Source organism: Nelusetta ayraudi, unplaced genomic scaffold (genome assembly GCF_046127955.1).
Source record: "Nelusetta ayraudi isolate G7.1 ecotype Tasmania unplaced genomic scaffold, CSIRO-AGI_Nayr_v1 ptg000076l, whole genome shotgun sequence".
NCBI classification, from domain to species: domain Eukaryota; kingdom Metazoa; phylum Chordata; class Actinopteri; order Tetraodontiformes; family Monacanthidae; genus Nelusetta; species Nelusetta ayraudi.
In genome coordinates this window covers 1088383-1114332 of record NW_027466126.1, presented here as the reverse complement: position 1 = coordinate 1114332, position 25950 = coordinate 1088383, and the positions used below count along the sequence as shown (strand labels likewise).

Below are 25950 nucleotides of genomic sequence, written 5' to 3'. Positions count from 1 at the left end.
GTTTAATGTTTTCCAGTGCATTAGCTAGCAGCCCGGATCTTTGTTTGTGAGTTTCTGTAATCGGTATTAAAATTGTAAAGAATTATTGTAAATAATATAATGATACAAATTCAAGCAACCCTTTTGCTACGTTCGTGACGTAGCAAAACAAACAAATAAAAAAGTAAATGAGTAGAAACAACATTTAAGTAAATCATCAGAGAAAGATACAGTCACTGGACACATGTAAGCTCTTAATGGATTTTTATTTTATTTTTTTTTTAACTGTCATTGGTTCACTATTATTGTATGGCTTAAGACTTTGCATTGACTGGCCACATGCTAAACTAGCCCAACCTCATACTGTAAATATGTCACGCTTATCATGTTTTTTGTTGGGCCTGTGTAAGTAGCACCATGGGCCATTTTGGGCCTCGAAGACATTTTTATTGTGTTATGAATGAATATGTCCATTCCAAGGGTTTCATTATGAGGAAATAAATGTTTATGCATTACTGTGTGGACTCTAGCCAATAAAAACACAATCACACAAAGGGGGATATTGTTGGTAGTGTTTATTTTATTCATGGCTGAGAAAAGAGGCAGAACCATGAGAACAGATCAGTGGAAGTACTCGGACTGTAGAAGGTAGAAAGACGAGACGCTTGACTTGAAGTGGATCGGACAGATAACACAACCCAGTGCAGTTGTGAGGTTTAAAAAAAGATTTATATATATATATATATATGATTGATTGAAATGCATGAACACAATGGCTACACTGTATAGCGTTATTAGCACGCTGAAGCTGAAACTGCAGTCATTTGAAGGACAGGGCACACTGTAACCACACTCCACAGTCAGTCGCTGCTCCTCTGAAAAGACAGGTAGATACAAAAGCAATTGCAGCCCCAGCATCTTTATTTAGCATTTCAGATTTGGTAGCATTCCTTTCTAGAGTCTTTTTTTTATTTTTTATCTTGACTTACAGGGAGATGCGACTTAAAACAGGACACAACCAAAAGCAGTCAGTGCAGAATGTTCTAGAAACGTTCGGCTAGAAATACAACTGATTGTTTAGCGGCATTGTCGATTGCAAGTTTTGCAACAACTCGTAGGTTTTAAAAGGTCCCCATATTTAACTTAATCTTCAGATTGTTTTTCATCCAGTGTAACAACACAGTATGATAATCCAACAAAAGTGCTACAGATTTCCATAAAACGGCACATGTAGCCTCAACGACTGTGTGTCATAGTTCACATTATCTGAAAGACTGGGGCAAGCAAATGAAGTAAAGGATGGTATTTCCCCATTTGATCACTTATTTCTGGAGAGTTCACTGACAGACCAGAGACACATAGTGTCGTTCTGGAAGCTTGTAGTTTTGAGAATTTTTACAGAATACGGGACCTTGAAGGATACACTGTGGCCATATAAGGGCAATTAAGAGTACGAGTTCAGAGACAAAGACGTGGTTTGATCAAAGTAAGAGTTCACAGTATGTTCTCACAGGAAGCAACCTGGCCCGATCAACAAAAAAAGTGTGATATATTCAGAGTACGAGATGATAAAGTAGAAAAAAGAAAGATGTAAACTGAAAGGAAACCTGAACAAGCCCAGGGGGTAGCGTAAAAGAAAGACCGCGGTCATCAAGTACAAATAGGACAAAAAAGGAAAAAAAAGAAAAAAAAGAATATGAGCCATGTGACATTATTCTTCACCCTTACCAAAAGCAAAACGTTCGGCGTGCGAATCAGCGCAACGTGTCAACGAGCTGCAAATTAAAACTGGTCAGGGAAACGAGTTTTCCCAGCACGCTGAACGTGTCGTGCATAAACGGCTCGTTGTTTGAAAGAAGTCACCGGAGTCAGAGGTGTGATTCAGCTTGTAAAGTGGTTGATTTAATTGCAACACTGGCCGACCGAAACGCGACTGCAGAAATCATGGGAGTGCCGTGAACTCAACGCCCGCACCCCGATTTCCCATCCTGCCAACGTGCGATTACATCAGTGCATGGAATTAAAAAAAAAAAAAAAAAAAGGTCAATTGAATATGCAATTTCTTACTGCCAGAATTCGCTATCAGCTAAATGATTTTTCATTCATTGTCCTTCAAAAGACACTTGGATTAATATTTTTTTTTATACAATCCCAATACATTCTAGTGGTTACACAGTTTGGTAATAAAAAAAAAAGGGTCAATAAAAGCTTTAAAATTCACAGAAAGTGTGGGCCTGCAAGTTCGAGACATGCATTAGAGGGCAGACGGAGTGGACGAGAGACAGGACGCTGCTGAATCAGCTGCTCGCAACTTAGAAAAAAACCTGGAATAATTAAAAACATTTATGCAGTTGTTATTGTTTGTTTTTTTTACACTGTATACAAAATTGGCACACACTAACGAGGAACAGAAGAGGTTAACTAGCCAGAGGCAAACAACGTTAACTAAAAGCAGAGTGTGTGTGTGTGCGTGCGTGTGTGTAGGCAAGCGAAAGAGAAGCTTAAACTAAACAGAGGGCAGAGTGGCAGCCGTGAGGACCCTTCCAACACCCCCGACATCTAGGAGTCGGTCTTTTTCTTGTTCTTCTTGAGGAAGGAGGGCGTGCGGAACTTCTTTTTCTTCTTGGACGGTGATTTGCTGGGAGACTCGTCGCCCTCCTGTTCGCCAGCGTCAGCAGGCTCCTCCGCCTCGCCTGCATCTGCGTCGGCCTCGGCTGCGTCTGCAGCGGCGGGGGCCGAGGCGGAGTCTTCGGCGGGAAGCGCTGGGGCGTCCGAGGGGTCGTCGGGGGTCAAGTCTGGAAGGGTTTGTCTCAGGGTGGCTGCGTCGCTCTCGTCCTTGAAGGTTTGTTCTGGCAGGGACTCTGGTTGGGAGTTGGGAGGGAGAAGGAGGAGAGAGTCAGCGATCCGGGAGTGGCCCGCCTTTGAGGTTGTGCGCTGCAGAGCTTCCTCAACTACCAGGCGACTACAGATGAACTACAAGACAAGCCGACAAATCCACTGTCTCCCGCTAAAAACGCACAGAGCACAGCTTACTTCTTCTGTTTTTTAAGCCTTACAATCCCTTGCTGTACAAAGCACAAAACACTCAGTCATCGTTTCCACTGAAAACAGAGGGAAAATTAAATTAAAAATCTAGCCAGACAAATAAAAACACAAACCAAAACTTAAAGATTTCTTTCCAGGACTTTATGAAATCCAAAAGAAAAGATTGTTTTTTTTTCCCCTGGCAGGACCTCATTAGTAAATATTTCCACTGAAGAACAGATTTAATCAAAGAAAATAATCGAATAAAATTTAAAAGCTAGCCTTAAAAATGTTTTTAATTCCAAACAACACAAAATGCAAGTCAAGACTCGACATCCATCCACGCATGACAGCGACAAACTGAAGCCAACAGTTTTTAAACTCCTTATTTAACTTTTCTGCCCTTTACAGGCCCATTTTACCTTCATTTAAACAGGGAAATCTTAATGAAGGTAGTTCCTTGGTTCGTTTGCAGCCTGAGTACAGACAAAGAAAAATCAAAAGTCTGTCACACACAAAAATTTTTAAATAAGTAAGTAAATCAGACCACAAATCATCAGCAAAAGCCTTTAACCGCCGTTAGTATCGTCACATCTTAGTTCTCCCCCGTCAGTTTGCTGGGAGTATTGAAACTATGGGATGCTCAGTCAGATGATTACAAACCTTACCGTGCTCTATCCCCATAATCCAGAAAACAACAGTCTTGAGTCTTTACTCAGTCAACTACAATTAAGACTTACTCCCAGCAAAACCACTGAGGAAGCATTTTTCCTCTTCATCCAGAGGTCAGCAGACCACCATGGATTTGAGGCCAAAACAGCATCTAAACCAAAGCACTTGGACCTGAAGTGGTCAGGTACAAAAATTACCACGGCTCAAACTGTCTTTAATAAGCTGCACACATGCTCCCAAGGGTGCAATAAAATGGGTGGGGGAGTGGGGGGGAAGTAAATTAATAAAAAACCACAAGGCTGCGAACACGCTCAACATCGGTCTTCATTTTGCATCTCACATTTCTGACAGATGCAATGGAGGCCGGGCAACACCGCGCAGCCACAAACCATGGACCTCGACCAGCTGCGCTAGTTAGAAACGGCCGGGGAGCCTCAGGAAAGCCGACAGCAGCAATTATGGTTAAAAAAAAAAAAAAAGAAAAAAAAAGAGAAAGCCACACTCAGATTAAAACAGAGCGCAGGTGTACCTGGTGAAGAGCTCGTCTGAAAGACAAACGACACCCACAGCAGTTTTTTTTTTTTGTCTTTTTCAAAAAGACATTTCCCCCCGTTCACAACATGAAACATTAATATAAATGATGTCAGAGAACACTGACAGGATGTGCACGTGGGCAAAGAGAGGTTTGGTTAATTGGATAGTGCATCATAAGGAGAAGGAAGAAGAGAGAGAGGTTATCCAAGGGGAGGAAAAAAAAAAGAGCTTGCTGGGTTTTAGGGTGGTACTTCAGGAACATGCTCCCCTTTGAAGTTTTATTCCACTTGAGGAGACTCAAAAAAACTCATTCGAGACGTCCAAATCATCTCTAAAATAACATCTTTGAACATTTTATTTGCAGTAAAATTGCTAAACGAATGCTGACCACAATTGTTTTTTTTCCATATGATATTGCACCACAGACTTGGCACCAATTTGTTACTGCATATCACATATTCCCTTTATTTTGGCACCTTCAACAAGAGGGTGGAGCTCTGAAATAAACCACTCATCAACCCACCAGTAGAAACATCAGAGTCAGTTCAGAGTCAGACGCTGGGACAGGATCTACAGGTGAAGCCATGCAGAGAGACGATGAGGAAACGCGGTGGAGGGGGAGGGGCCGGGGGCGGGCTGGGTGAGTGGAACAGTACGTACTTACTATGGCAACAGGTACTCTTTTGTATTTCCATCTCCTGATTGAAATCGCAGGCACGGAGAAGGAAAAAAAAACAAGCACAAGTAGAAACAAATGTCTATGCAGATCAAATCACAGGCAACAGAGTTAAAAAATAAAATAAAATAAAGAAAAGTAGAAAAATGGAATGGTTGGAACCATTCTTAGTAACCCCATAAAGATGAGAATGGAAGTGAAGGGGTAGAGGAGATACAGACTATAGACATGTTATATAGCAACAATTCATACTTATTAGATTACACCTGTAATCACGGCTACTCATGCTCTCATTGGAAGAATATGGGCGATAATATTTGATAATATTATTTCCTCGTATTTTTGTAGCAGCGAGTTCAGTATCAGCATGCGTGATACCATTTACAGAGGTGTAATCCAATAGTAATAAAGACCAAGAGGGAGAAAAGGTGCAGGTAAAGTTGGTAGGTGCAGCCGTTCCCCACCCAAACAAATAGCTTGAATATATATTTTTTAACTTATTTAGCTAACTCCACTTCAAATCAGCCCTCTGTGACCTTACAAACAGCACTGATGCCAAATCCTGTCTTAACAGGTGGCTGTTAAAAAAAAAACAAAAAAAACGCTACTTCAGGGATTTCAAAAGGTCACATTTACCCCAAGAACTATTGAAACCTCTTGGCCTGTTATTACAGAAAACACAGCACCAAAAAAGTATAAGTATTATTAAAGACCACAAGATGAACGGACCCCAGGACACACAGGCAGGTGGACCTTCTGTAGCCCCCAGCTAGTTGAATTCCCCTGGAGAAGCCCCGACCCGCAGCCAGGGTGCTGCGCTCGGCTCGGCTCGGCTTGGCTCAACCTACCTTCTTCTGCTCTGACGGGGCTGCTGGGCGGTGTTGTGGTGGCTTTCTCATCTTTGGGCTCCTCTGCAGGTTTCTCTGCAGGTTCCGCTGCAGGTTCCGCTGCAGGTTCCTCTGCAGGTTCCTCTGCAGGTTCCTCGGCAGGTTCCTCTGCAGGTTCCTCGGCAGGTTCCTCTGCAGGTTCCTCGGCAGGTTCCTCCTGCTCCACAGCATCTGAGAGAGGAGGAGGAGATGCACGTAATTAGTAAAAGTTCCAATAGTATAAACGTGCCTTAAGCGCAACAACCTGCAGGAGAGGGAGGATAGAACGAACCCAATAACAATCCACCTTAAAAAAAAAAAAAAAATCATCCCAAACTAAACTACCAGACACCCGCTCAGAGGCACAGGAGGGAGAGTGGATATCAACAAGAGATAAATCCAGGACAGGTGAGCAGGAAGAGAAGGAAACACAAGTCGCTCTGATTGAATGACTGAGCTCAGGTACGTCTTCCTTGAAGAAGGTTAGCGCAGCAAAGACCGTCAGAGGGGGAGGGGCAGTCCAAAACTCCTCCCAGCTCAGCTCCTCGTCCAATCAAGCTGCAGAAAGACACCCTGGCCTGCCACAGCTCTGATGCCTTCCAGAGGAGCATCAGAGAGAAGTGGGTGGGGGGTAAGGGGGAGAGGTTTGTGTATAAAAAAAAATAAATACAAAACACATATGCAAGCAAAGGCCGAACTTCGGGGGGTTGGAAGGAGGATGCTTGCATGAGGTCAACAAACGAGGCTCAGAACCGCCAGAGAAGAAGGAGAGGACACAGCAGGCGGGGTCTCCCCACGTCTCCCAGAGCAGCGGTCGCGGAGTGAGGCGGGTGGAGACTGAGCAGGGTGGGAGGAGGAGGCAGGGGGGGTGGGGGGGGGGGGACAATGGGAGGAGCCCGACTCATCCGGTGTACCTGGAGCCCGGTGGGCCACCGCCTCCGGCTCCTTGCTGAGGGCTCGCAGCAGAGCGCAGTGGAACTCTTTGGAATCCCGGGCTGAGAGAGCTTCGGCCGCGGCCGAAAAAACATCGTCCACGATCGCCCCGGCGGCGTCGGCAAGCCCCGCCGAGTCCCCAGAGGACGCGCAGAGGAGGGGCGAGCCCTGGTCGGAGGCCGGAGTGCGGGTGGTGGCCGACGAGGGCGGGACTCTGAGTGAGTTGGGGGAGTCGGCTCCGGACTTTAGCGGAGCGGCGGGAGCAGAAGCGTCGGCCTCCCGGAGGGTTTCCGGGTCAGCACGTGGCGTGCTGGAGGGTAACGCCTCGGTAATGTGGGCTCCTTCCTGTGCTGTGAATGTGTGTGTGTGTGTGTGTGTGTGTATTTGGAGAAATCACAACACAATTTTGCCCATCTGTCCGCCGATTTTTTGTGTTTTCTTCATTTACATACTGAAATTTAAAACATGACAAGCGATGTTGGTAGGGCCATCCGGTTTCAACCTGGATCGGCTAAAAATCGGATTTCGGCTGGCAGTCTGAATGCAGCTAAAGTCACCAACATCTCCCAGCACTTTCTTTCAACGTGCTTTCACACCTGGACCATTTTTTAAATTTGTTTGTTTGTTTTTTTTTTGCTTTGTTTGGAAACAGATGATATGCATGTATTGAATCCCGATTTGTGTGAACAGCCTTGTGACAGTGAAGCTGACTGCATTGTTTTATAGCATCGTAACCACAAAACGAGTTGCAGGTCTGCAGCTGTGTGTGAAAACAGAAATACATAAAGCTGCGAAGCAACGCTGTCTGTAATCTGTGAGCGATCTATAGGCACCAGTTGCCAGGCAGCACATATCAAGGTTATCTGTGACTGGGTCAGTTTGTGTTCTCACTGCACGTAAAGGGCTCCAGGGGCTGAATGGAAGCTCTGTTCCGTCTTCAGAAGAGATTGTTGTGTTCGACTGATCCAGCTGTGAAAGCAGCTAAAGGCTTAGGAGTGTTTGATTAAAGGATTGGACCAACTGCTATCAAAATGTAAAGGCAACCATTTTCAGAAAACACAGAGTCAAAAACCTGTATTTGTTTTCTATTTCTAGGAGAATAGCCATGTACACATTCTTATGACTTTCTGAAGTCGTCACAATTACCTTCAGTCCCCTTCTGCTTCTGCTCCACCTCCTTGCGATACTCGTCCAACTCCTGGTCTGTGAGCTTGTTGAAGGGGTTGGGACCCTGCTTGCTGACAATGACCTTGGGCTGGTACTCCTTCTCAATGATGGCCTTCGATGCGGTCACCAGCTCCCCCTGCAGGACACATAGAGGCAGAGCAGAGGGTTGAGGCTCAGTAGGACCGGTGTAATATCTTTAAAGCTGTCTTTCTGACAGAAGGAGAATCATTTAAAGTCACAGGCAGGTATAAGTTATTAAGCCAAAACGCTATTAAAAAAAAGAAGAAGAAGTCCCAAACGTATTTTTTGAAAAAGTGCTTTCCATGCTTTACTCCTGAATACAAAGTTGTTGCTTCAACGCCAAGCAATGAGATGGGGCGAAAAGAGGCAACAGAACACCAGCAGGCGTGCAGATGCTACCAGGTAAAGAACCTGGGCTGCAGCAAACAATATAATAGCATCTACACACTTAAAAGTTTGAAAGCATTTGTAAAATTCTAATACATGCAAATCAAGAGGCACTGTCACTGGATCTCATATCGTTCCTTTCATTCGCCAACTTTTACAGCAACACACAGCAGAAAGGCTTTGGGCCAGGAAGGGTGCTACATAGCATGTGACTGAACTAAAGATAAAAAAAAAAACAAAAACATGGCCTCAGTCCATTGTATGCTTGGAGGAAAAAAGGGGGGGGCAGGGGGGCAGGCACGGTGCCGATCTGCAGGCTGGGATGACATGAAGGATGGGCTGAAGGCTGGAGCGGGGAAAGTACCTTTCTAATTGATCTAGCAGGACTATAGGACCCCTCGGACACATCGATGCCGTCAATAGTGTCTGTACAGTCAGACAGAGGGGCATCCTGCAATAGTAAACCCAGTGAGGGGGGAGGAAGGGAGGAACAAGCCACCTCAGTCAGTCACTTCAGGAGCCACTAACACACGCACACAAACCCACGCATACACACTACCATTACTGGCATATCCAAACATGAGGAAAAAACATGCAAACTGGGATGTTGGTGGTGTGTCTGGGATGAACAGAAGCGTTGCAGCAGGTTCAGAAAAAAGCCAAGGCCGGTTACACTGTTAGCGCTGCACTGTCTAGGCCAGGGGTGGGGGAAACTTTTTGACTGGTGGGGCCACAATGGCTTCGAAAATTTGGCAGAGGGGCCGGACCAGCAGCAGATGGATGTGTTTTGGTGAGCCATCTCATAGGAGAAAAAATATATCATGGGAAATGTAGAAAACACGTGCTTCAATGTCAATTGAAAATGAACCAAAGCAAAGTTACAACAAAATATTAGTCTTTGAAGCCTTTAGCTCTTTTTTGAAATGACTCTTAAAACTACGGAAGAGGATTAGGGCTACACGAAGAGAAAAAAATTAAGATAGGATTTTGTTTTCAAGTTTCCTATTGGGGAATAAAGTTGAAATTTTGAGATTGAAGTTGAAATTTCAAGAATTAAGTTTAGGTTTAAAAAAAAAAAAACCCAGAAATTTGGTGAATAAAACTGAAATTTTGCAATTAATGTCAGCGTGAAGTAAGTCAAAATGTCTTCCGTTTTCGCCAGTTTCCTGATTACCATGGGTGAACCTTGGGCAGTTTGCCCATGCCTGGTCTAGGCCACAGTCAGGGCTCGCAAAAACAGGCCGCGCTTCAAACAAGCCACCTTACGAAACCCAATGCACACCGAGGAGCCCTTAGCTCCAGCGACTGACGTGCTTTGATCCGTCTCAGGAGCCCCTCACTCAACTCGACGGAATCCAAATAAATAATTTTGTTCCTTGTTTGATGTGATGGAAACGTGTAATTGACCGGACATGCAAACTCTGTTTTGCAAGTGTAAAACTGCATGCACGGGCATTAAAAGCTACAAAAGGACTTTTAAAAACAATAATAAGAGTAGTAGTAATACTAATGATGATGGAACTTAATGACCAGCCTGCAAAAAAGGCCTGAAGTCCAATTGACCAAAACAAGGAGGCACAATAAAGAAATAAAGAGAGAAATTTAGAACCAAGTATGAATGAGTATGGAAATGACCTGAGCTGACAGGTCTGGAGAGCAGAGTGTGATTACCTCTACCAAAAACACTACTCACCTGGAAGACTGATAATCTCTGCAGTGAAGGAATAACGCGACAGAGTCACCCCAGTGTACACAGACATGGAGGACGTGCGCTCTGTGGCTCTGATATTAGCGGGTGAAGTTACTCTCTCGGCATGTGAGCTCACATCAGATCACAATAAAAGAGGTTTTGGAACGAAACTATGAACTTTATTTCCCATTGAGGACAACGTCACGAACAATATTCAGACTTGGCAGCGTTTTGGGGACGTTTGAGACCTGGGTGGGGCATGAACATGTTGTTTGGCTGAAACTCAAGAGCCAAATTGCAAAAAAAAAAGAAATGAGCTAAATCTGCAGCATTGGCAACACGTTCATCACCAGGTCAGGACAACTGCAGCAGCACAAGTGTGTTTCGTGTTTGCTTCACGAACTGACCTGGTTGTAGGAGCGTTCCACCACACTGCTGGCACACAGAACCTGGGACTGGGGCCCTGCTGTCTTTTTGTCCTGCAGGTTCTGCTCTCGGATCTTTAAAAAAGAAAAGAAAAAGAAAAACACAACATGAGAACTACCATCCAGTTCCTTGAATGCCTCTCGAGGAAGTAAGAGGAGAAACACTGGATACCTTATTCCTCATCTCCAGGACTTCTTTCGGGTTGGTGTTCATTGGAATGAACTGGTTGGCTACAGCAGCCTGGCGGGCTCCGTCTTCCTTCGACCACTGTAAACACGTGATGCACCGTTAAAAGAGCAGACAGGCCGAGCGGCGGGAAAAAGCCAAGCAAAAAGAAAAATAAGGACAAACTACAATGCAGGCTCCACAACACAAGAATCATGCTGAAATTAAGATGGACAAGGTGGAATGGGCTTTAGAAGGATGGTTTATATGAGAGAGATGGACCAACGATGAATCAGGGGAGGAAGTGTGAGATCCATTTTTTGATGAGCGGTGGCCTTCTATGCCAATTTATCATGTGGAACTTGTGCAGTGCGGTTCCAAACACCAGCTGCTGCAGAAAAGACTGCACAGCAAGAAGGTGTCTTGCTGTGTGAGCTACTCTGAACTCACAGCCAAGAATTTAGTTGTCCATTTGTAACAGGTCACTGCTTCAAAAACAGCAGAGCGCATTAGATTAGACTGTTGGTAGACTAAACAAATAAGTTCTAATAACTTTGAACTAGATTACCCATAATGACTAAATACCCAATGTCGGCTAGTTTCAGCCTCTTCGATATTATTACATTTACTGCAGATCCATGTCATTCATTTGTTAACAGAATCATAAAAATGATACCGTTTACTGTGTTTTGTATCAATTGTATTTGCATATTCTTGTCCTGGTGGGCTTAGAAGCCACAACCAACACAGATCTTCTATCAAAACCTACGTGTGATAAGTGCACCACGCGTCATCATCATTGATGCTCCAATAAAAACCCAAAAGGAAGCAGCAAAGAGCACATTAGAGGTGGAAGTGAAAACATCACAGGTTAAGAAAAAAACAAAGGCAAGGAGGTGGAGGAGAGGGGTGGGAGGGGCGGTAGCAGGAAGTGGGTGAGGGGGACGTGGAGGTGTGCGGATGTCTGGGTGGGCGTCTGGGACGATGGGTCTGGCTTACGAAGCGAGGGTGGCAGTGAGGGGTGAGCTGGCATCACCAAAGTCATTTTCCCAGGCTGATACACCACAACAAGGACGACAGAGATAAGAGAAGAAACACACCGAGGACACCCTGCCACCAGGGGGGGGGGCAGAGGAAGCTATCATCACAACGCTACACGCTTTTCAAAACAAGAGCGTACAGTAAAAAACCCCGCAGAGGATGAAAATATTCATTGGCTTGCGTTCGGTCACTTGTGAAAAGGAAAAATTAAAATTACACTCTGACCCCTTATCATTATTATTATTATTTATTTTTAAACTTGTTTTGTAAACCTGGTAATGCTCAGCATGAGTCAAAAGAAAAAGCTCTCAGCAGCAGGTGAACGTATCAAAACAAATCTGGCGCTTTCATGCACAATATTCTCTATAATATTTTTTAATGTTTTCTCCTTTTTTTTTTATTTAAAAGTTGAATTAATTTTGCCGGTGGAAGCATAAGCTCATGACATCATTCCTGCGGTCACTTTGAGCTCACTGAGCTGCCAAAACCAGGAGCCGCATGAGAAGGAGGAGGATTTCTGGATGAATATGAGATGAACACGTAAACATGATATACTCACTGAGAGAGAGTCTCACAACACAACATCTCCTACTTTCCCAACAGGAGATAATTGATTTTAAAAGTCAAGTCAAATTCCATCGCGTCATTTTCTTGTTTCTTTTTCGTTTTGTTTGGGTTTTTTTTTAGTCACGACAGATCGACTCATGCAAGTGTTTTAGGAGAAAGTCAAACCCAGGAACCCGAGAAAGGAGAAACATATTGGATTGGTTCCATTTAAAAAAACTTTTTTCGTAACTTTGACTTGGGATTGTTCTCCGGTTTGGTTCACAATAACATGCCATCTTCATTATCTATTAGGAGATGCAACGCTGATACAAATCGGTTTGTTTATGAAGGGTGACATGCAGTCATATAGCTATATTTAATCAGTATTACATCTGTGCCTAATATTCTAATGTATTAGTATAAACACAGCACAGGTCAAAATGTTATATATATATATATATATATATATATATTTTTATATTGTTCTTGGAAAAAAGTTTTTGTGCCGTGAATTCTCTGTCCACTAGATGGTGCTAATTGTTCACTTGTGAACTTAGCCACAACGGAGTAATAATAATAACGTACTTAGAGGATAATAAGTACTTATAGCAGGGGTGTCAAAGTAATTTTAGTTCACGGACCAATAGAGGAAAATCTATTACAAAGTGGGCCGGACTGGTAAAATCATGGTATAAAAATAACTTAAAATAACAACTTTACATTTTTTTTTCTTTGTTTTACTTTGGTTGTGTTTTTGGAACACTCTGCATGCACTTTTCTTCTTTTTTGACAGGGACATTTTGGGGCAATGAGAGTGGCAAATAGGAGACGTAATAGGGTAGGAAGGAAGACGACGTAGCTTCAGAGTGGCTGTACTTGGGCCCACTTGCTCAGCAGTAAAAACAGCAGTAGAACAGCAGTTTCTTTCATTTAAAAAAAACCAATGCAGCTCGTTTTTAAACTTTGCAAAAATCATCTTGCGGGCTGGATGTTTGACACCCCTGACTCACAGGAATAATAACTACTAAAGACTGAAAGAATGTGATGGTGTTATGTCATGAAGCCATCATGACTGATTACATACCAATAATTCCATTCTGACCCTGAAACTATTTCATAACACAGATACTTGTTCACTGTTGTGGTAAACGGAATGAACAACCACATCGAGGCTCTTATTAGAAAGATTAGTTAGGTTTTGTCACCTAAACCTAACGGCCTAGCTTCCAATGCTGCCGATCTGAGCGAGTCTCTTGTGAGATGGTCTAAACTGAGGGGAGAAGATTGAGAAGCACTGAGCGACAGCGTGGGGGTGGGGGTTCACCTGCCCGCACCGGGAGTCATGCCACACCCCTGCTGCTTGCTCCTCTGAGGGGGTGGGGGGGGAAACATCAACACCAGAAATGCATCGTTCTTTGGCTACTACACATGCAGTGCGGCATGCTCGGGGCAGCTGGCCCGACATCCTGAGGTGCCGGGAGACCAGGAGTTGGGGGTAAAGGGGGTGGCACGAGGCAGGGAGCGACGGTGGCTGCCTTCGCTTTGCCTCACTGGCGGTGCTTTGATTGATTAACGTCATCATTGATCGGTCAATGATTACGTTCGCGTCTCGCTGTCCCCACAAGCCTCAGGATGCCGACCACCTGCCGGGTACCGCCGACAAGGTAGGCGGTACAGTCTATACTATGAACAATAAGGTAGGCACAGACCAAGCAGTTGGTTATACAGCTTGGCACGCAGACACCAGACGAGAGAGACTGCAGCAAGGGTTTGACTTGATCGTGTGTTATGTTCGTCCACACCTTAGGCTTCGACTTGGGGCTGCCGCCGTCGGGCCCGTCCTCATAGGGCTCGTCGGGGCGGCTGCCACCGGCATTGACCCAGCGGGTCTTGTCGCGCTGGCCGCGCTGGAAGCTGTGTTTCAGCGGGGAGCGAGCGCCTGAGTCACTGTCCTCGCCACACGAGTAACCCCCGTGGCCGGAGGAGGCCATGTCGGCGTCACTGTACTTTTTTGCTTTGTCTCGCAATGCCGGGCAGCGGTAAGGGTAGCCCGTTCTGTAGCCCTGCGGGAGAAGAAGGGGAGGAGGGAAAAAAAACAACGACGACGACAAAAGATTAGTTTGTAACGGCTTGGAAAAGGAACTGCCGGGCGACACAGAGAAGTTTTTCTTCATGCTTACCAAGTTGTCGAGCATCCTCATGAAAGCCTCATACTCCTGCTCCCCGACTTGCCACTTAGGTTGCGTTGCGGAACCGTCACCGGCCGGCTCTGGGACCTGAGGGCGGGCCTTGTATTTGGCCGGGTCCAGCATCACCAGGTTATCTGGGCCCCCGGCACTGGCCATCGTTCGTACCTTGAAGAAAAAAGAAACCAGAAAGGAAGGAGGAAGGAAGATGTAGAGAGACAAAAGACAATCAGCTGTTATGGAAAATACAAAAGAGACAAACAGTCTCTTGTATCAGAAGCTAAGTTTCCGTTACAGTTTTTCGTAAAAAATAAAAGCGATATTTCTAAAATTTTCACAAAGTACAAATGCCATTTGCAGGTGTTTCAATTGAATGGTGTGAAACGCATGAGGTGTAATTATCCTAAAATCTCATCCTGCGAGAGCCCAATTTGAGGAGTATGGAGGCACAAAACATGTTGCCATAAATCTGCATTTCGATGTCGTTTGCTGTCAAGAATGGTTGTTATATATTTCTCTTTGATTACTTGTCAAAAACAAAATTCTGTCTGATATTTTTCAAAGTTTAGGTGTTTCCATTACCAGTTTTTCTTCTTGTTTTTTGCGATATTTAGGCTTTGCGCAGTTCTATTGGTAATGGAAATGCAGCTCGAGACACGCAGTCTCTGACACAAGATGAATTCAACCATTACGAGTCCTACCTGGATCTCACAGGCAGTGACCAGATTGTGGATGTAATAGAAAGCTTCCTCCACGGTTGAGCCCAGAGTCACCAGTCCGTGGTTCCTCAGGATCAGCACCTGCGGCGTGGAGAGCAAGTCAAAAATCAGCCAAGGTATTTAAAAAACAAAACAAAAGAGCAGCTGATCCAGGATGAGGCCCTGCCGTCACCTTGCTGGTGGGCCCCAGGTTCTTCTGTATGATGGCCTTCTCGTCTTCGTTCACCACGATGCCGTAGTAGTCGTGGTAGGTCACCTCGCCCAGGGACAGCGCCTCGGGTGAGATGGGCAACAGGCCGCACTTCATGGCCGACACCTGCAGCAGCCAAAACATGACGTCTCGCTATGAGGCCGAAGTCGCTTCGCAACCGTGGCCGGTCGCTGTGTGCCACATCCGCTGACTTACCGCAGCACCGGCTGACGTGTGAATGTGGATGATGCACTTGACGTCGGGCCGCGCTGCGTAGATGGCCGAGTGGAGGGTGAAGCCGGCCTGGTTGACGCCCAGATTGGTGCTGCCCCGGTCCACGACCTCGCCGTCCAAGTTCACCTTCACCTGGAGAGCAAGGTCACAGAAGTTTGATCGCAACCGTGGTTTTAATGTCTTCAGCTGTTTATCACAGAAAAGAATCAGAGAAAATGTTATTTATGTGGCACGACTGAAGCAATCGTCAGGCAGACTTACCAAACTGGAGGCAGTGACTTCACTGTAGAGGAGCCCAAAGGGGACAATGAGGAAGTTATCCTGCTCTGAGTTCACCCTCACCTAAAGCACACAAAGAATAAAAATGTAATTAACAGAAATTTCAAGTCAATAATATGATAATAAACTGATAACTGCAACCTGATAGCTTTTCAAAATGCTACAGTAGGCCTCACAGGTCAAATTCTGCAGACCGTTGATTATTATTTAATAAATGTTGGAAATTAAAATATGTTGGCCAATTTCCTTTCATCTCAAATGATTTCTTTTCGATGAAGCGCATTTCACTTTGGTCACAGGCCTTCAGATTAGCTGTTTTGAGTAGTGATTTAAAAGATGGCAGGTCAGTACAAGATGCCCTTCTTACCGTGAGGTGGTTGTAGATGAGCTCCGACCAGCCGAACAGGTCGGCGAGGCGGTAGAAGGCGGCCAGCTTGCAGCGGAGAGTCTTCTCTCCCTTGTCGTAGGAAATGGAGTCGGAGCCACGGAGGTCGTTGACCGGCGTCACCATACCCAAACCTGACGAATACATCACAATTAATTAATAATACCAAGAAAACAAACCCCCCCAAAAAATCCTCTTGTTTATAACACCAACATCTGACTGGAACCTAACTGGACTCTCTGTCTACAGTGAACGCTTGATTACTCATCGGGAGCGTAAACAATAGCGGGACTCTTGTCAAAAACGTCACTTGCGCACACACACACTGGCACGCATACACACACACTGATTCTCCTCTCTGCTTACTCATGTTCAGTGCCGCCATGCCCCCTTGTGGCGCAGCGGGGTACATGGAGGGCATGCTGGTGGTCATGAAGTCTGCGATCTGCTGCAGAGCCAAGAGGCTGGTGGGAGTCTTCCCCTTCTGCAGCTGGTCCTGGATCATCGTCTCCAGCTCGTCGCAGAAAGCCTGTAGGTGTTCCAAAAAAACAAAACAACGACACGCACAAAAGTGCAAGAGAGACGAATGAAACAACAAAAACAGAGGTGCACAAGGGTCAGTGAAGGGTGAGCGCTGGGCGACTCTCGGCGCATCACTTCTGCTCAGCAGCACAAAAGGACCTTTAAAACGGAGCAGCTCTCCGGCATTCAGCCACTCACAGGCGCAGCGTTGATGAGGAGCACTGGACTCGTCATGTGACGGCGGCAAAAGGCCAACGCACGCGCGCTAAAAAGTCCCCATTCACCAGCTATATGCATGGATGTATTATAAGAACTACAGTACTATAAGTACTATAAGTACTGCAGAAAAGAAAAATCCCATGGGCCCAAAAAGCATTTTTCCATAGACTGCAATACAAAAAAATAAATGCCTTTAAAACATTTATTTTGCTATGAAAGACTCATAGCAAATCTTTCTATTGTATAGTTTTCAGTTATGGTCTTTTAGTCATCCAGAAAATCACCAGAAAAGAGTTTATTCCCAGCGTGACATCACAACATCATACGTGCTGCTGTGTCTCAGCTCGTTCTGATCGGCTGCGTCCTGACGTGTCTGTAAGTGACGTTCTCCACAATCGTTCTGATTGGCCAAATAGATCATGTGACTTACAGAGCCATGCTCTATGGGCCCATTAATGTGGAAGTCAAAAACGTTTTCGGCGTATGCACTGGGTGAGCAACTTCATTGAAATGAATAGGCCACCATCTTGGACTCTGGGGGGCTTGGCTACATGCTGGGCTCTCGTGTTGTCACGCTTGAAGTGTGTGTGTGTGTGTGTGTGTTTGTGTGTGTGTGGTTGTGCTGACCGGGCTCTGGAGGATCATGGAGACCCTCTTCCTCTGCTCCATCATGTTGAAGTCCTGCCGCAGGTCGGGCGCCATGTTCCTCTCCCGCTGGTACTCTGGGCTGCTCTCGTCCACCCGGTCAAAGTAGCGCTCCTTGTGGGGGGCTGTGGTGGGCGGAGGCGCCGTCACCACCCCGGCACCTGAGTCGCCGTTCATCATGGGGCAAGGCCTCCTGTCCAGGGACAAGTGAGGACAAAAGGGTTAAAAAAAAAAAATTATTATCTATAATCAGCTCAATTGTACTGCAACACCGTTTTTTATTTTATTCTGGGGGTTCATTCGGACCTTTCAGACTCCAGGGAAACAGTTTTTACATGACAAATTAACACAAAAAGAAAAATCTTTATTGATCTCAAAGACAGAACAGTATATTTAGCCCTCTGTTTACAGCCACCAACTGTGAGGTCCCATTTAGTTTTGTGCCAAAACTGATGCCATTGACCTCTCACATGTTGGAAAGGGGACAAAAGGTTTAGATGAACGAACTCCGTGACATCATAAAGGGCTTATTTCAAGAATGACAGTATAGAGAAACAGATGATATTCGACACTTAAATAAAATTCTGATGCTCACAGAAGCACAAACAGAACTATCTGTCTGAACTAATAGAAACACATACACGAACACATTGGACACCCATTTCCTGTTATGTCAAGTCATGTGACCAGCCTCCCCACCTCAGGGGCGTTTGCATTGATTTCCACCATGTGTTTCCTGGAATCACAACAGCACTCAGCTGTTAAGAGCTGGACAAGGGACACAGCTCCAGGCCTCTTAGCAAGTCGGCCGCTAATGCGTGGCAGAAACTGCTGAAGTCCTGCAGATGGATCATCAGCTTCTGTCTAAGCATCATCATCTACTCTGAAAACAGGAAGTGGATTTGGGAGTTTTGAGAAAAATTAAATAAAAAACACATCTAAAACAGCAGGCCCAGTGAATGCGAGGATAAACAGCCCCCGTCAGGCTGATACGGCAGAAAAAATAAAAAATAAAAATAAGATTAAGCATCAAATCTGAAAGGACACAGACAGACTTAAGCACGAGGGGGAGGGGTGGGGTGCGAGTGCGAGTGCGTGCAAGCATGCAGGGGCAACGGAGGGCGGAGAAGCAGGAAGAGGCGGGGCTGCAGGGATGCAGCCCGTTAATCCGCATCGATACAAATGTTGGGGCCAAAACTGCCATGACAACTGCAGGCCCGACACAAAGCATCCGGAGTCACACTGAGAGCTGACTGAGACTCTCCACAAGCTGGGTTTCAACCCAGTGCTAATCAGCTGCTGCCGTCCCGGGTCTGCGTATGTAAGCATATTTTACTTAAAGGTCAGGTTCGCTTGAGCTGAACTGCAGGCAGAAGCTGAATGTAAATGCAAGGCAGCCAAAAGACATCCAGGAAGCATCTTTGCAGCGGTGAATCTCCGACTGCGAACACTTCAGCTCTAATCTTGAATTTCTTTAAAAAGCGGCAGCTGGAGTTTTGAGGCTCGGAGGCATTTAGGTCATGAGGGCTTTCTGTTAATAATTACCTCAGAGTTCACACTATTCACAGTCACGCAAGTATGAATATTATAAAATGTCGTGGGGCGACGCTCGGCGACTGACTCGGCAAACTGTCCCCCGTTCTGCTTCACGGATGTTATTAAGTTACTGACAGAAGAATGAGGACGTCAGTAAAAAGGGAACAAATGTCCTCATTAATCCTGAACCGTTACGAAACGGCTGCTGGAAACGTTCCCCCAGACCTTTGACTTGGCTGGGGGAAAAATCTGCACGGCAACACAAGAGCGGCCGCGTCGGGGTGGTGCTCGGGAAGATGGTCCCGATAGCTGCGGATCGCTTGTCTCCGCTCATTTCCTTTGGCCCGACTGTGTCGTGCTGCTGTCAGAACGCGCCGACGACACGGGGCCGAGCATGTCTGCCGACACCAGGACAACCGGAAAAGATCTAATGACAAAACATCTCAAGCGAGCAAGAAATAATAATAAAAAATAAAGAATTCATGACATTCAAAGTCATTTCCTGGCGCGGGAAGCCTCCCAACACAGTGACTCGTTCCAGCTGTGCACCGCTGGTCTCCCGTCCGGCCCAAACTCCTTTTGAATTCGAAGCTGTAAACCATCCTGCAGACGCTGTCTGACCCCTGACATGTTTAGAACTTTGGGCCTCCGTGCAACAAAAACAACGTCTGTAGTCGGACGAAGCCAATCTCCCGCTGCTCGCCATGTTGTCATGACCGTAAGCCCCCCCCACCCCCTTCCTCTCTTCTCTCTTTCTCTCCCTCTCCTCCCCCGCCGCAGTCAAACTTAACTTCTCATCTCTACTCCGATGTGTGTAGGCGCGGCGGGCTCGTGTCGAGAGCGCCATCGCCATAGAAACCAAACACATCGCCATGGAAACACGGCACAGCCTCGAGAGAAGACGGTTATGTAACAACAGCTGTGGGCCTGACGACGTGCAGCAAGCGGCCCGAGTCACCTCAGACGTACATTTTATTTTATTTTTTCACTAAACGAACTGCCCGGCGTCATTCCAGCTGCCGCTCATCGCCAACACATGCGTTCATCTTCGACACAGCCCATCCCATCACCAGCACCGGAAAGTTCCTCTACTGCTCATCACTTTCTGCTGCTGAAATTCTATTGACAGGCTCAGCAGCAACTGTGAGCCATGCAGGGCTCTGACAGCGAGGACACACAGCCTGTGACGCCCAGGAGGCAGATGGACAGATTTTTTTTTAGGCTGCTGTCAGAGAGAACAGACTGGTTGCAAACGTCAAACGTATCTGTGTTTCCAAAACAGTTTTTCGCAAAATAGAAGTGATATTTCTAAAAATTTGAACGAAGTACAATCGCGATTTGTAGGGGTTTTCAATGAATGGTGTGAAGGGCAAAAGCCGTAATTCTCATCCCGCAAGATTTACGAGAATTACAGTTGTTTGTCGTCAAGAATGGTTGTTATATTTTTCTCTTAAAAAAAATCTCTCTCTCTCCTCCTCCATCCAAACATAACGCGCCATTTTTACTTGAAGTGACCTGGTCACGTGACCCCATACGTCACGTCCGCTCATGCTTAATTGCGAAAAAGTGTTTCCATGACACTTTTGCGATATACCTCTCTATCAATAGGCCTGAAAAACCACCTCTTTTAGCCATATCTGAGAAGCTTTTTGAAATGTATGTGTTTCCATCACCAGTTTTTTTATTGCGATATTTAGCTTTCGCGCAATTCTAGGGGTCATGGAAACGCAGCTAGTGACCTGAGCCGCACGGCCCAGGGGCCAGAATTGCTGTGAATGCAGCCAAAATGTTTTCTCACCTCAATCACGCAGAAAGATGCTTCAATGAATCGTGATTCATGACGTGACGTCTGCTGGTGCAAAAAGACAACAGGAACTAATGGATGGAGATAAAAGACCCTTCTGGGTGAGCCAAGTTAAGATTATGGTGCAACAGAATACAGCTGCAATAAACAAGTGTTTTGCCTTAATATCAGGCCAATTTGGAATGAAACTTGAAAGTGCGCCACCTAATTAAGCTTTTTCCATTCTCCGTTATGGGGAAGAGAGTATGGATATTGAATAAAGACCAGCGCCAGGCCCTCTTGCAGAGCCACGATGGGTGACTTTTTGCAAATGTCCGGGCCTACGGTCGACACTTTGCTTACTTGATTTAATTAAAACTCTTTGGGGGGACGGAAGTTTCCATTAAGGAGATTTTTTCAGCATGACTAAGCCGACCGGGGGAGAGGGGGAAAAAAAAGATCTATTTAGTTTGTTCCAAAAATATGCCAATCCCACAATGCAAGGTCACTGGATATAATAACCAAAAAGTTGGATGAAGCACTTTTAGTGTGGAGCAGTCGGGACACGGTGGTGTCTCTCTGAGCTGCCTGTCATTACTAGAGGTGAGGAATCCTTTAGCAACTGTGGGTTAGGGTTGAGTGTGTGTGTGTGTGTGTGTGTGTGTGTGTGTATGTGTGTGTCACATAGAGTGGTAGGAATGTCTTGGGTGTCATTTCAGTGCTATGGCAATATTGGGTCCTTTCAACACACACTAGCTGACATTAACAAGGAATGTGTCCGAGCAAATAGTGTGTAATACATGTAGTAATAGAATAATGGAATAATCCTTCAATCCTTCATTCAACAAAGGAAACAATAAAATCATACAATTGTCAAAGCCCTAAGCTTTTAATTTAGCTTTCCAGCAACATGGGCTAGGTTTTTGCTAACTCGCATCCCACAATAATAACTAAAAATAGACGCCTCAAGGCACTATCAGCAACTGCGTGTCGCTCTGACATTTGAGGCGGCCTGTTTGTTGCTCATGCTAATTGTCAGGGCAGAAGAAGACACAGCCCTCGGGGAATCTGCTTTTGGCTATGTTTCAGCTGTGCAAAAAGCCTGAATTAGCCGACTGAGAATTTATGACAAACCTGACAGGTAGCAAATGATTGCCCCCTCTTCCCTGACTGCATGGATCGCAGCGCCCAGTGAAACAGACAGTGTTCGGTCAGCTTAAGGCGGGACAGTTAAACAGCTTTGAAACTTTTCTTGCGTTTTGCAGTTTGCGCAAATATCTTTCTCTTTGTGAGAGAGGGTAATAAATATTGAACTTCAACCGCGAGGACAACGCTTTTATTGGGCAACATATCAAATGAAGGGCTGAAATTAACTAATGCATTGAGGCAGTTCAGGAAGAACAACACCCTTCAACATGCAAAGGTGATCCTTACACAGAGCCAACAGCAAGGCTTCAAGGCCACGGCTGCCTACATGGTAACCATGTTATCTGTGAGCCACAAACAAGGCCGGATCAGGCACTGCACGGATGTTTTAGCACGCGAGACATTTATCTGACCGCTGCCTGTTGTATGGAGCGGTCTGGTCTGGTGGAAGATGTCGGAAGAGTTGTCTGAAACAACAACACCCTCCCTGAAAAGTCTGACACCCTGCTCCGAGCTAGCGGCTAGCATTCTGTTGCATGCATATTCACGGCAGAAACAAGAACGAGCTTTCTCACACCTCAGCTCGGCATACCAGGGATCTGGAATAGTTGCTCTCACGTCTACAACTTAAAAGACGAACCTCGAAATGGCCCTAATAAGTGGTCGCTTAAGAGGAAAGAGAGTGAAAGAGAGAGAAGAGACTTGAAATGAGGAACACATTTTCAGCTGCACTGCAGTTGAGGGTGTGGGCGTGGGGAGTGGGAGTAAAACAAACAGTCTCTGGAGTCGGTGTGTACATACGAGTGCGTGTGCAACAGTGATATGAAGCGTGTAAGTGAGTGTGCCGAGTGGCAACATGCAGCCAGACTGATGGAGCTGAGACTCCTTCCTCTGGGAATTTCACTCAGTCTAAAAGAATGACCAAATCTAGGGGATTGCAATTCCCTAACACACACACACAGACAATTTGTCTTGACAGTTTCCTAATCCTGATACAGTACGAAGGGGGAAGGGGCTTCACATAGCAGCAACAATTTGGTGCTTCTATTACAGGCATACAAAATGGCCTAGGTTTTAAAATCAACCAAGTGCATTTTATGTTGCACAATATTGAATTTCAACACCAAATATTGTGTTGCATATTGTACATGCGCCTTACCTCAATCTACAAACCGTGACACAATCATAAAGCTGAAAAAGTACCTAGTTGCTCGTTGTACACCCATGAATTCGCAACTATGTGAATTTTATTATGATATAAGAACTACAACAGAGATAATTAGCTTAAGCTACGTTATTTAAGTAGGGCTTGTTGAAAGCAAAATATAAACAATGTAAATTAATAACATATAGTTCATATTTTGGTTATGACACATTACATTTGTGTATTTTACTGGCAAAAACGTTTGACTAACTTCAATAGTAGTGCAATTTCCTCTTCGTTTTTTACCAAGTTCCTTGTCGTACAGGGTGAAGAAATGTAATTGTGCACTGTTGTCATTGTGCAGAGCAGGGTGTAATCTCACGTACAGGAAACAGCTCCATCACCACACAACTGGGATGTGCCTCCTTTTCCTCTCCTTTAAAAAAAAAAAAAAAAAAAAAAAAAAAGCACGCCCGCCCGGTCGGTCGGTGGGTTGGACAGCAGCAGCATAGGGGTCCATGTTAAAGAGGGAACAGAGGGGAGCAAAATAACACGACCACGGGCCTGCAGTGGGCCACCGATACTACACCGCGAGCACAACACGAGCAAGACCTGGGCTGACGCTGTACAATACAAACTACCGGCCACTGTGAAGTAAACGAGGGGTTTAAAGCCTGAAATAAGTGGGAATAGATAAGCTTGTGTAGAAGTAAACGTGCATAGAAACACAGCTTGAGAAAACTGTGAGAGCTCCCCTCTGAAACGCAACCAACCATTACAACACTACTGGGTTGGGGGGGGGGGGGAGAGAGAGAGAGAGAGAGAAAAACAGCCGAAGAAAAATGACAAAAGAGAAATGCGCGAGAAAACAAGCAAACCTACCCTCTCTCTGATGATGTGATAGAACAAAAAAAATGCTGAAACACAGGCCAGTGGGTTTCAATGTGGTCGTCCCGACCGTGTTGATCTCCGAGTGGGTTTATCTCCCTGCGTTAGTCGTCCCTGCATCGCTCCACCCAGATCCACCATCATCCCCACTTGGGTGCGGTAGAAGTGCTCCAGATGAGACTCGCTATTGGCACCCTCGAGACACGTGACAGAACGGAGATGAGTGATTGGTTCACCACACATTTAACCCGCCCCCTTGAAAAGGGGTTTAGGCAATGGATAATAATTTTAAATACTGTTAAAGCTAAATTATCAATTTAGTGACACACGGCTAACAATTTGCTATAATTTGCAAGAAAAGTACACAAACTCGTTATTTTTGTATTAAATACATGATTGCTGTTGAGGCAGATGTGAAGAATTTATTTTATTTCGGACTAGGTATGTCCGAAGTCGTTAAGCGGAAATAATCATATTACAGGCAGGTTCAGTGGAAGTATAATCACTTTAGCAGACACGAGGAGTCCATCTCAATTTCGTCAGGGGAACGGCCCCTTGAAATCCCTTGGGAAGGTAGACTGGACTTCCGGTCTCAACTTGACGTTCTCGCTGATAGAATTACTTCAATTCGTGACATCGCAATCTTACCCCACTATTTTTAGGGAAATATAAGCGGATTATGTAAAAGGTTCAGGTTTATTTTATGTTTTTTAGTTGGTGCAAATAATATACCCTTACACGCGCAAAGCAACCATTCATTTTGAAATGGTCTGTTCGTCAGTTTGCCACTAGATGGCGGTGCTATGCCACTTTTATTAAAGCAGGTTTTGGACAAGCTTAGAGCGACTGAAGTCGTTTAGGGATGTGGTTACGCATTTCACACTAGCTTAACGTTTCTGTTTAAGAATAAGCATAAAATAATAGGACACGTGATAACAAAAGTATGAGACTGGTAACTGCATGTATTTGGAGTGAAGTTAATCTCTTTACATGAGGACAATGGCCGTGTCATTTCGCAGGTCTAAAGGTTTAATAATTTTTCGGTCTCACTGTGCCATAGGAAGCTTTTCTTTAGAGTGATGTTCAGCATTGTGCTGTGCACTTCAAATTTCCAACAAAACATTTAAAAACATTTAGATATTCTTTTTACATACCTGTCATATATTTCCCCACTTGATATTACCTAACTTTATTTTCTAGCAAAGGGAACTATATTGATAGAACAACATTGCATGTATTTGAAAATATCTAGATGGCTTGAGTTCACTAATGCAAATTAGGCATTTCAGACATACACTAAACTAAGCTTGTAACTATACCAAATACCAGAAGCTCTCTCTGAGTATCAGTTCATGTCATGTGATTAAATATAACACAGAAACAGTATTAACAATTCAGAAAAAAACACTTCTTCTTTACTTCATATTTTTTTCCACTTTGGGATAACAATACACTGATATGGTGTATTTTTATACTGCTATTGTACCACGGCCTAATTGTAGCATTGCGTTGGACCTTGAATTCAGTCCTGTCCTTTACAATTGGACACCTGACCTCCACTTGACTGATCTCAGGTCAGCACTGGCCCTTCTTGTGTTGTGAATAATTGTGGTCTGCCTGGTAGCATGGATACACCGGCCTCGGACTCTAAATATATCCGACTGGTGAGTCTGTAGAGCTCAGGCGTGAAGATCATATATTTACAGCAGATATCTTTGCCTAACACAGTTCACTGCTTGTCTATTATTTGAGTGTTCTGCCACAGATGTGGCCATACAAAATATATTTAATTTGAATGTCTGAAAATACTTGATGATGGGGCGTCAGTGTTCTTTTTAAAAATTGCATTCTAGTTAAACATTAAGCGCCATTTGGGCAGCATTAGTTAATTAACAACCAGAAGCAGTGGGATGGTGCAATAAATCATACTGATCAGTGAAGGACATA

General features: G+C 45.0%; 1 protein-coding gene across 20 annotated transcripts; it reads right to left on the bottom strand.

Annotated features, from left to right (window-relative positions):
* Positions 1-541: 541 nt before the first annotated feature.
* Positions 542-24153, bottom strand: add1 (adducin 1 (alpha)). Of its 20 annotated transcripts, XR_012928821.1 has the most exons (19): positions 23998-24153; positions 17489-17699; positions 16487-16649; positions 16103-16254; positions 15718-15798; positions 15439-15588; positions 15205-15348; positions 15015-15113; positions 14308-14481; positions 13837-14190; positions 10547-10642; positions 10357-10449; positions 7831-7987; positions 6666-7034; positions 5734-5943; positions 4874-4907; positions 4205-4220; positions 3426-3479; positions 2826-2840 (listed from the first exon to the last, which is right to left on the bottom strand). XR_012928821.1 is itself a non-coding variant. In XM_076043778.1 (18 exons), exons 3-18 carry the CDS (start codon positions 17684-17686, stop codon positions 2539-2541), a joined length of 2796 nt encoding a protein of 931 aa, XP_075899893.1. In that variant the 5' UTR covers positions 17687-17699; positions 18148-18242; positions 23998-24153; the 3' UTR covers positions 542-2538. The 20 variants fall into 20 exon arrangements, 15 of the variants coding, with proteins under 15 accessions (XP_075899893.1, XP_075899896.1, XP_075899892.1 ...); XM_076043778.1 differs by lacking the exons at positions 4205-4220; positions 4874-4907 and adding an exon at positions 18148-18242 and having other exon boundaries at positions 542-2840; XM_076043781.1 differs by lacking the exons at positions 4205-4220; positions 4874-4907 and having other exon boundaries at positions 542-2840; positions 5734-5862; positions 5923-5943; positions 23998-24152.
* Positions 24154-25950: the final 1797 nt, after the last annotated feature.

Coding starts and splice junctions, on each gene's coding strand:
- add1 (XM_076043778.1), bottom strand. CDS start 17,686: ATGATGAACGGCGACTCAGGTGCCGGGGTGGTGACGGCGCCTCCGCCC. Junction 15,799..16,102: donor TCATCTACAACCACCTCACG/GTAAGAAGGGCA, acceptor TGTGTGCTTTAG/GTGAGGGTGAACTCAGAGCA. Junction 15,349..15,438: donor ACACGTCAGCCGGTGCTGCG/GTAAGTCAGCGG, acceptor TGGCTGCTGCAG/GTGTCGGCCATGAAGTGCGG.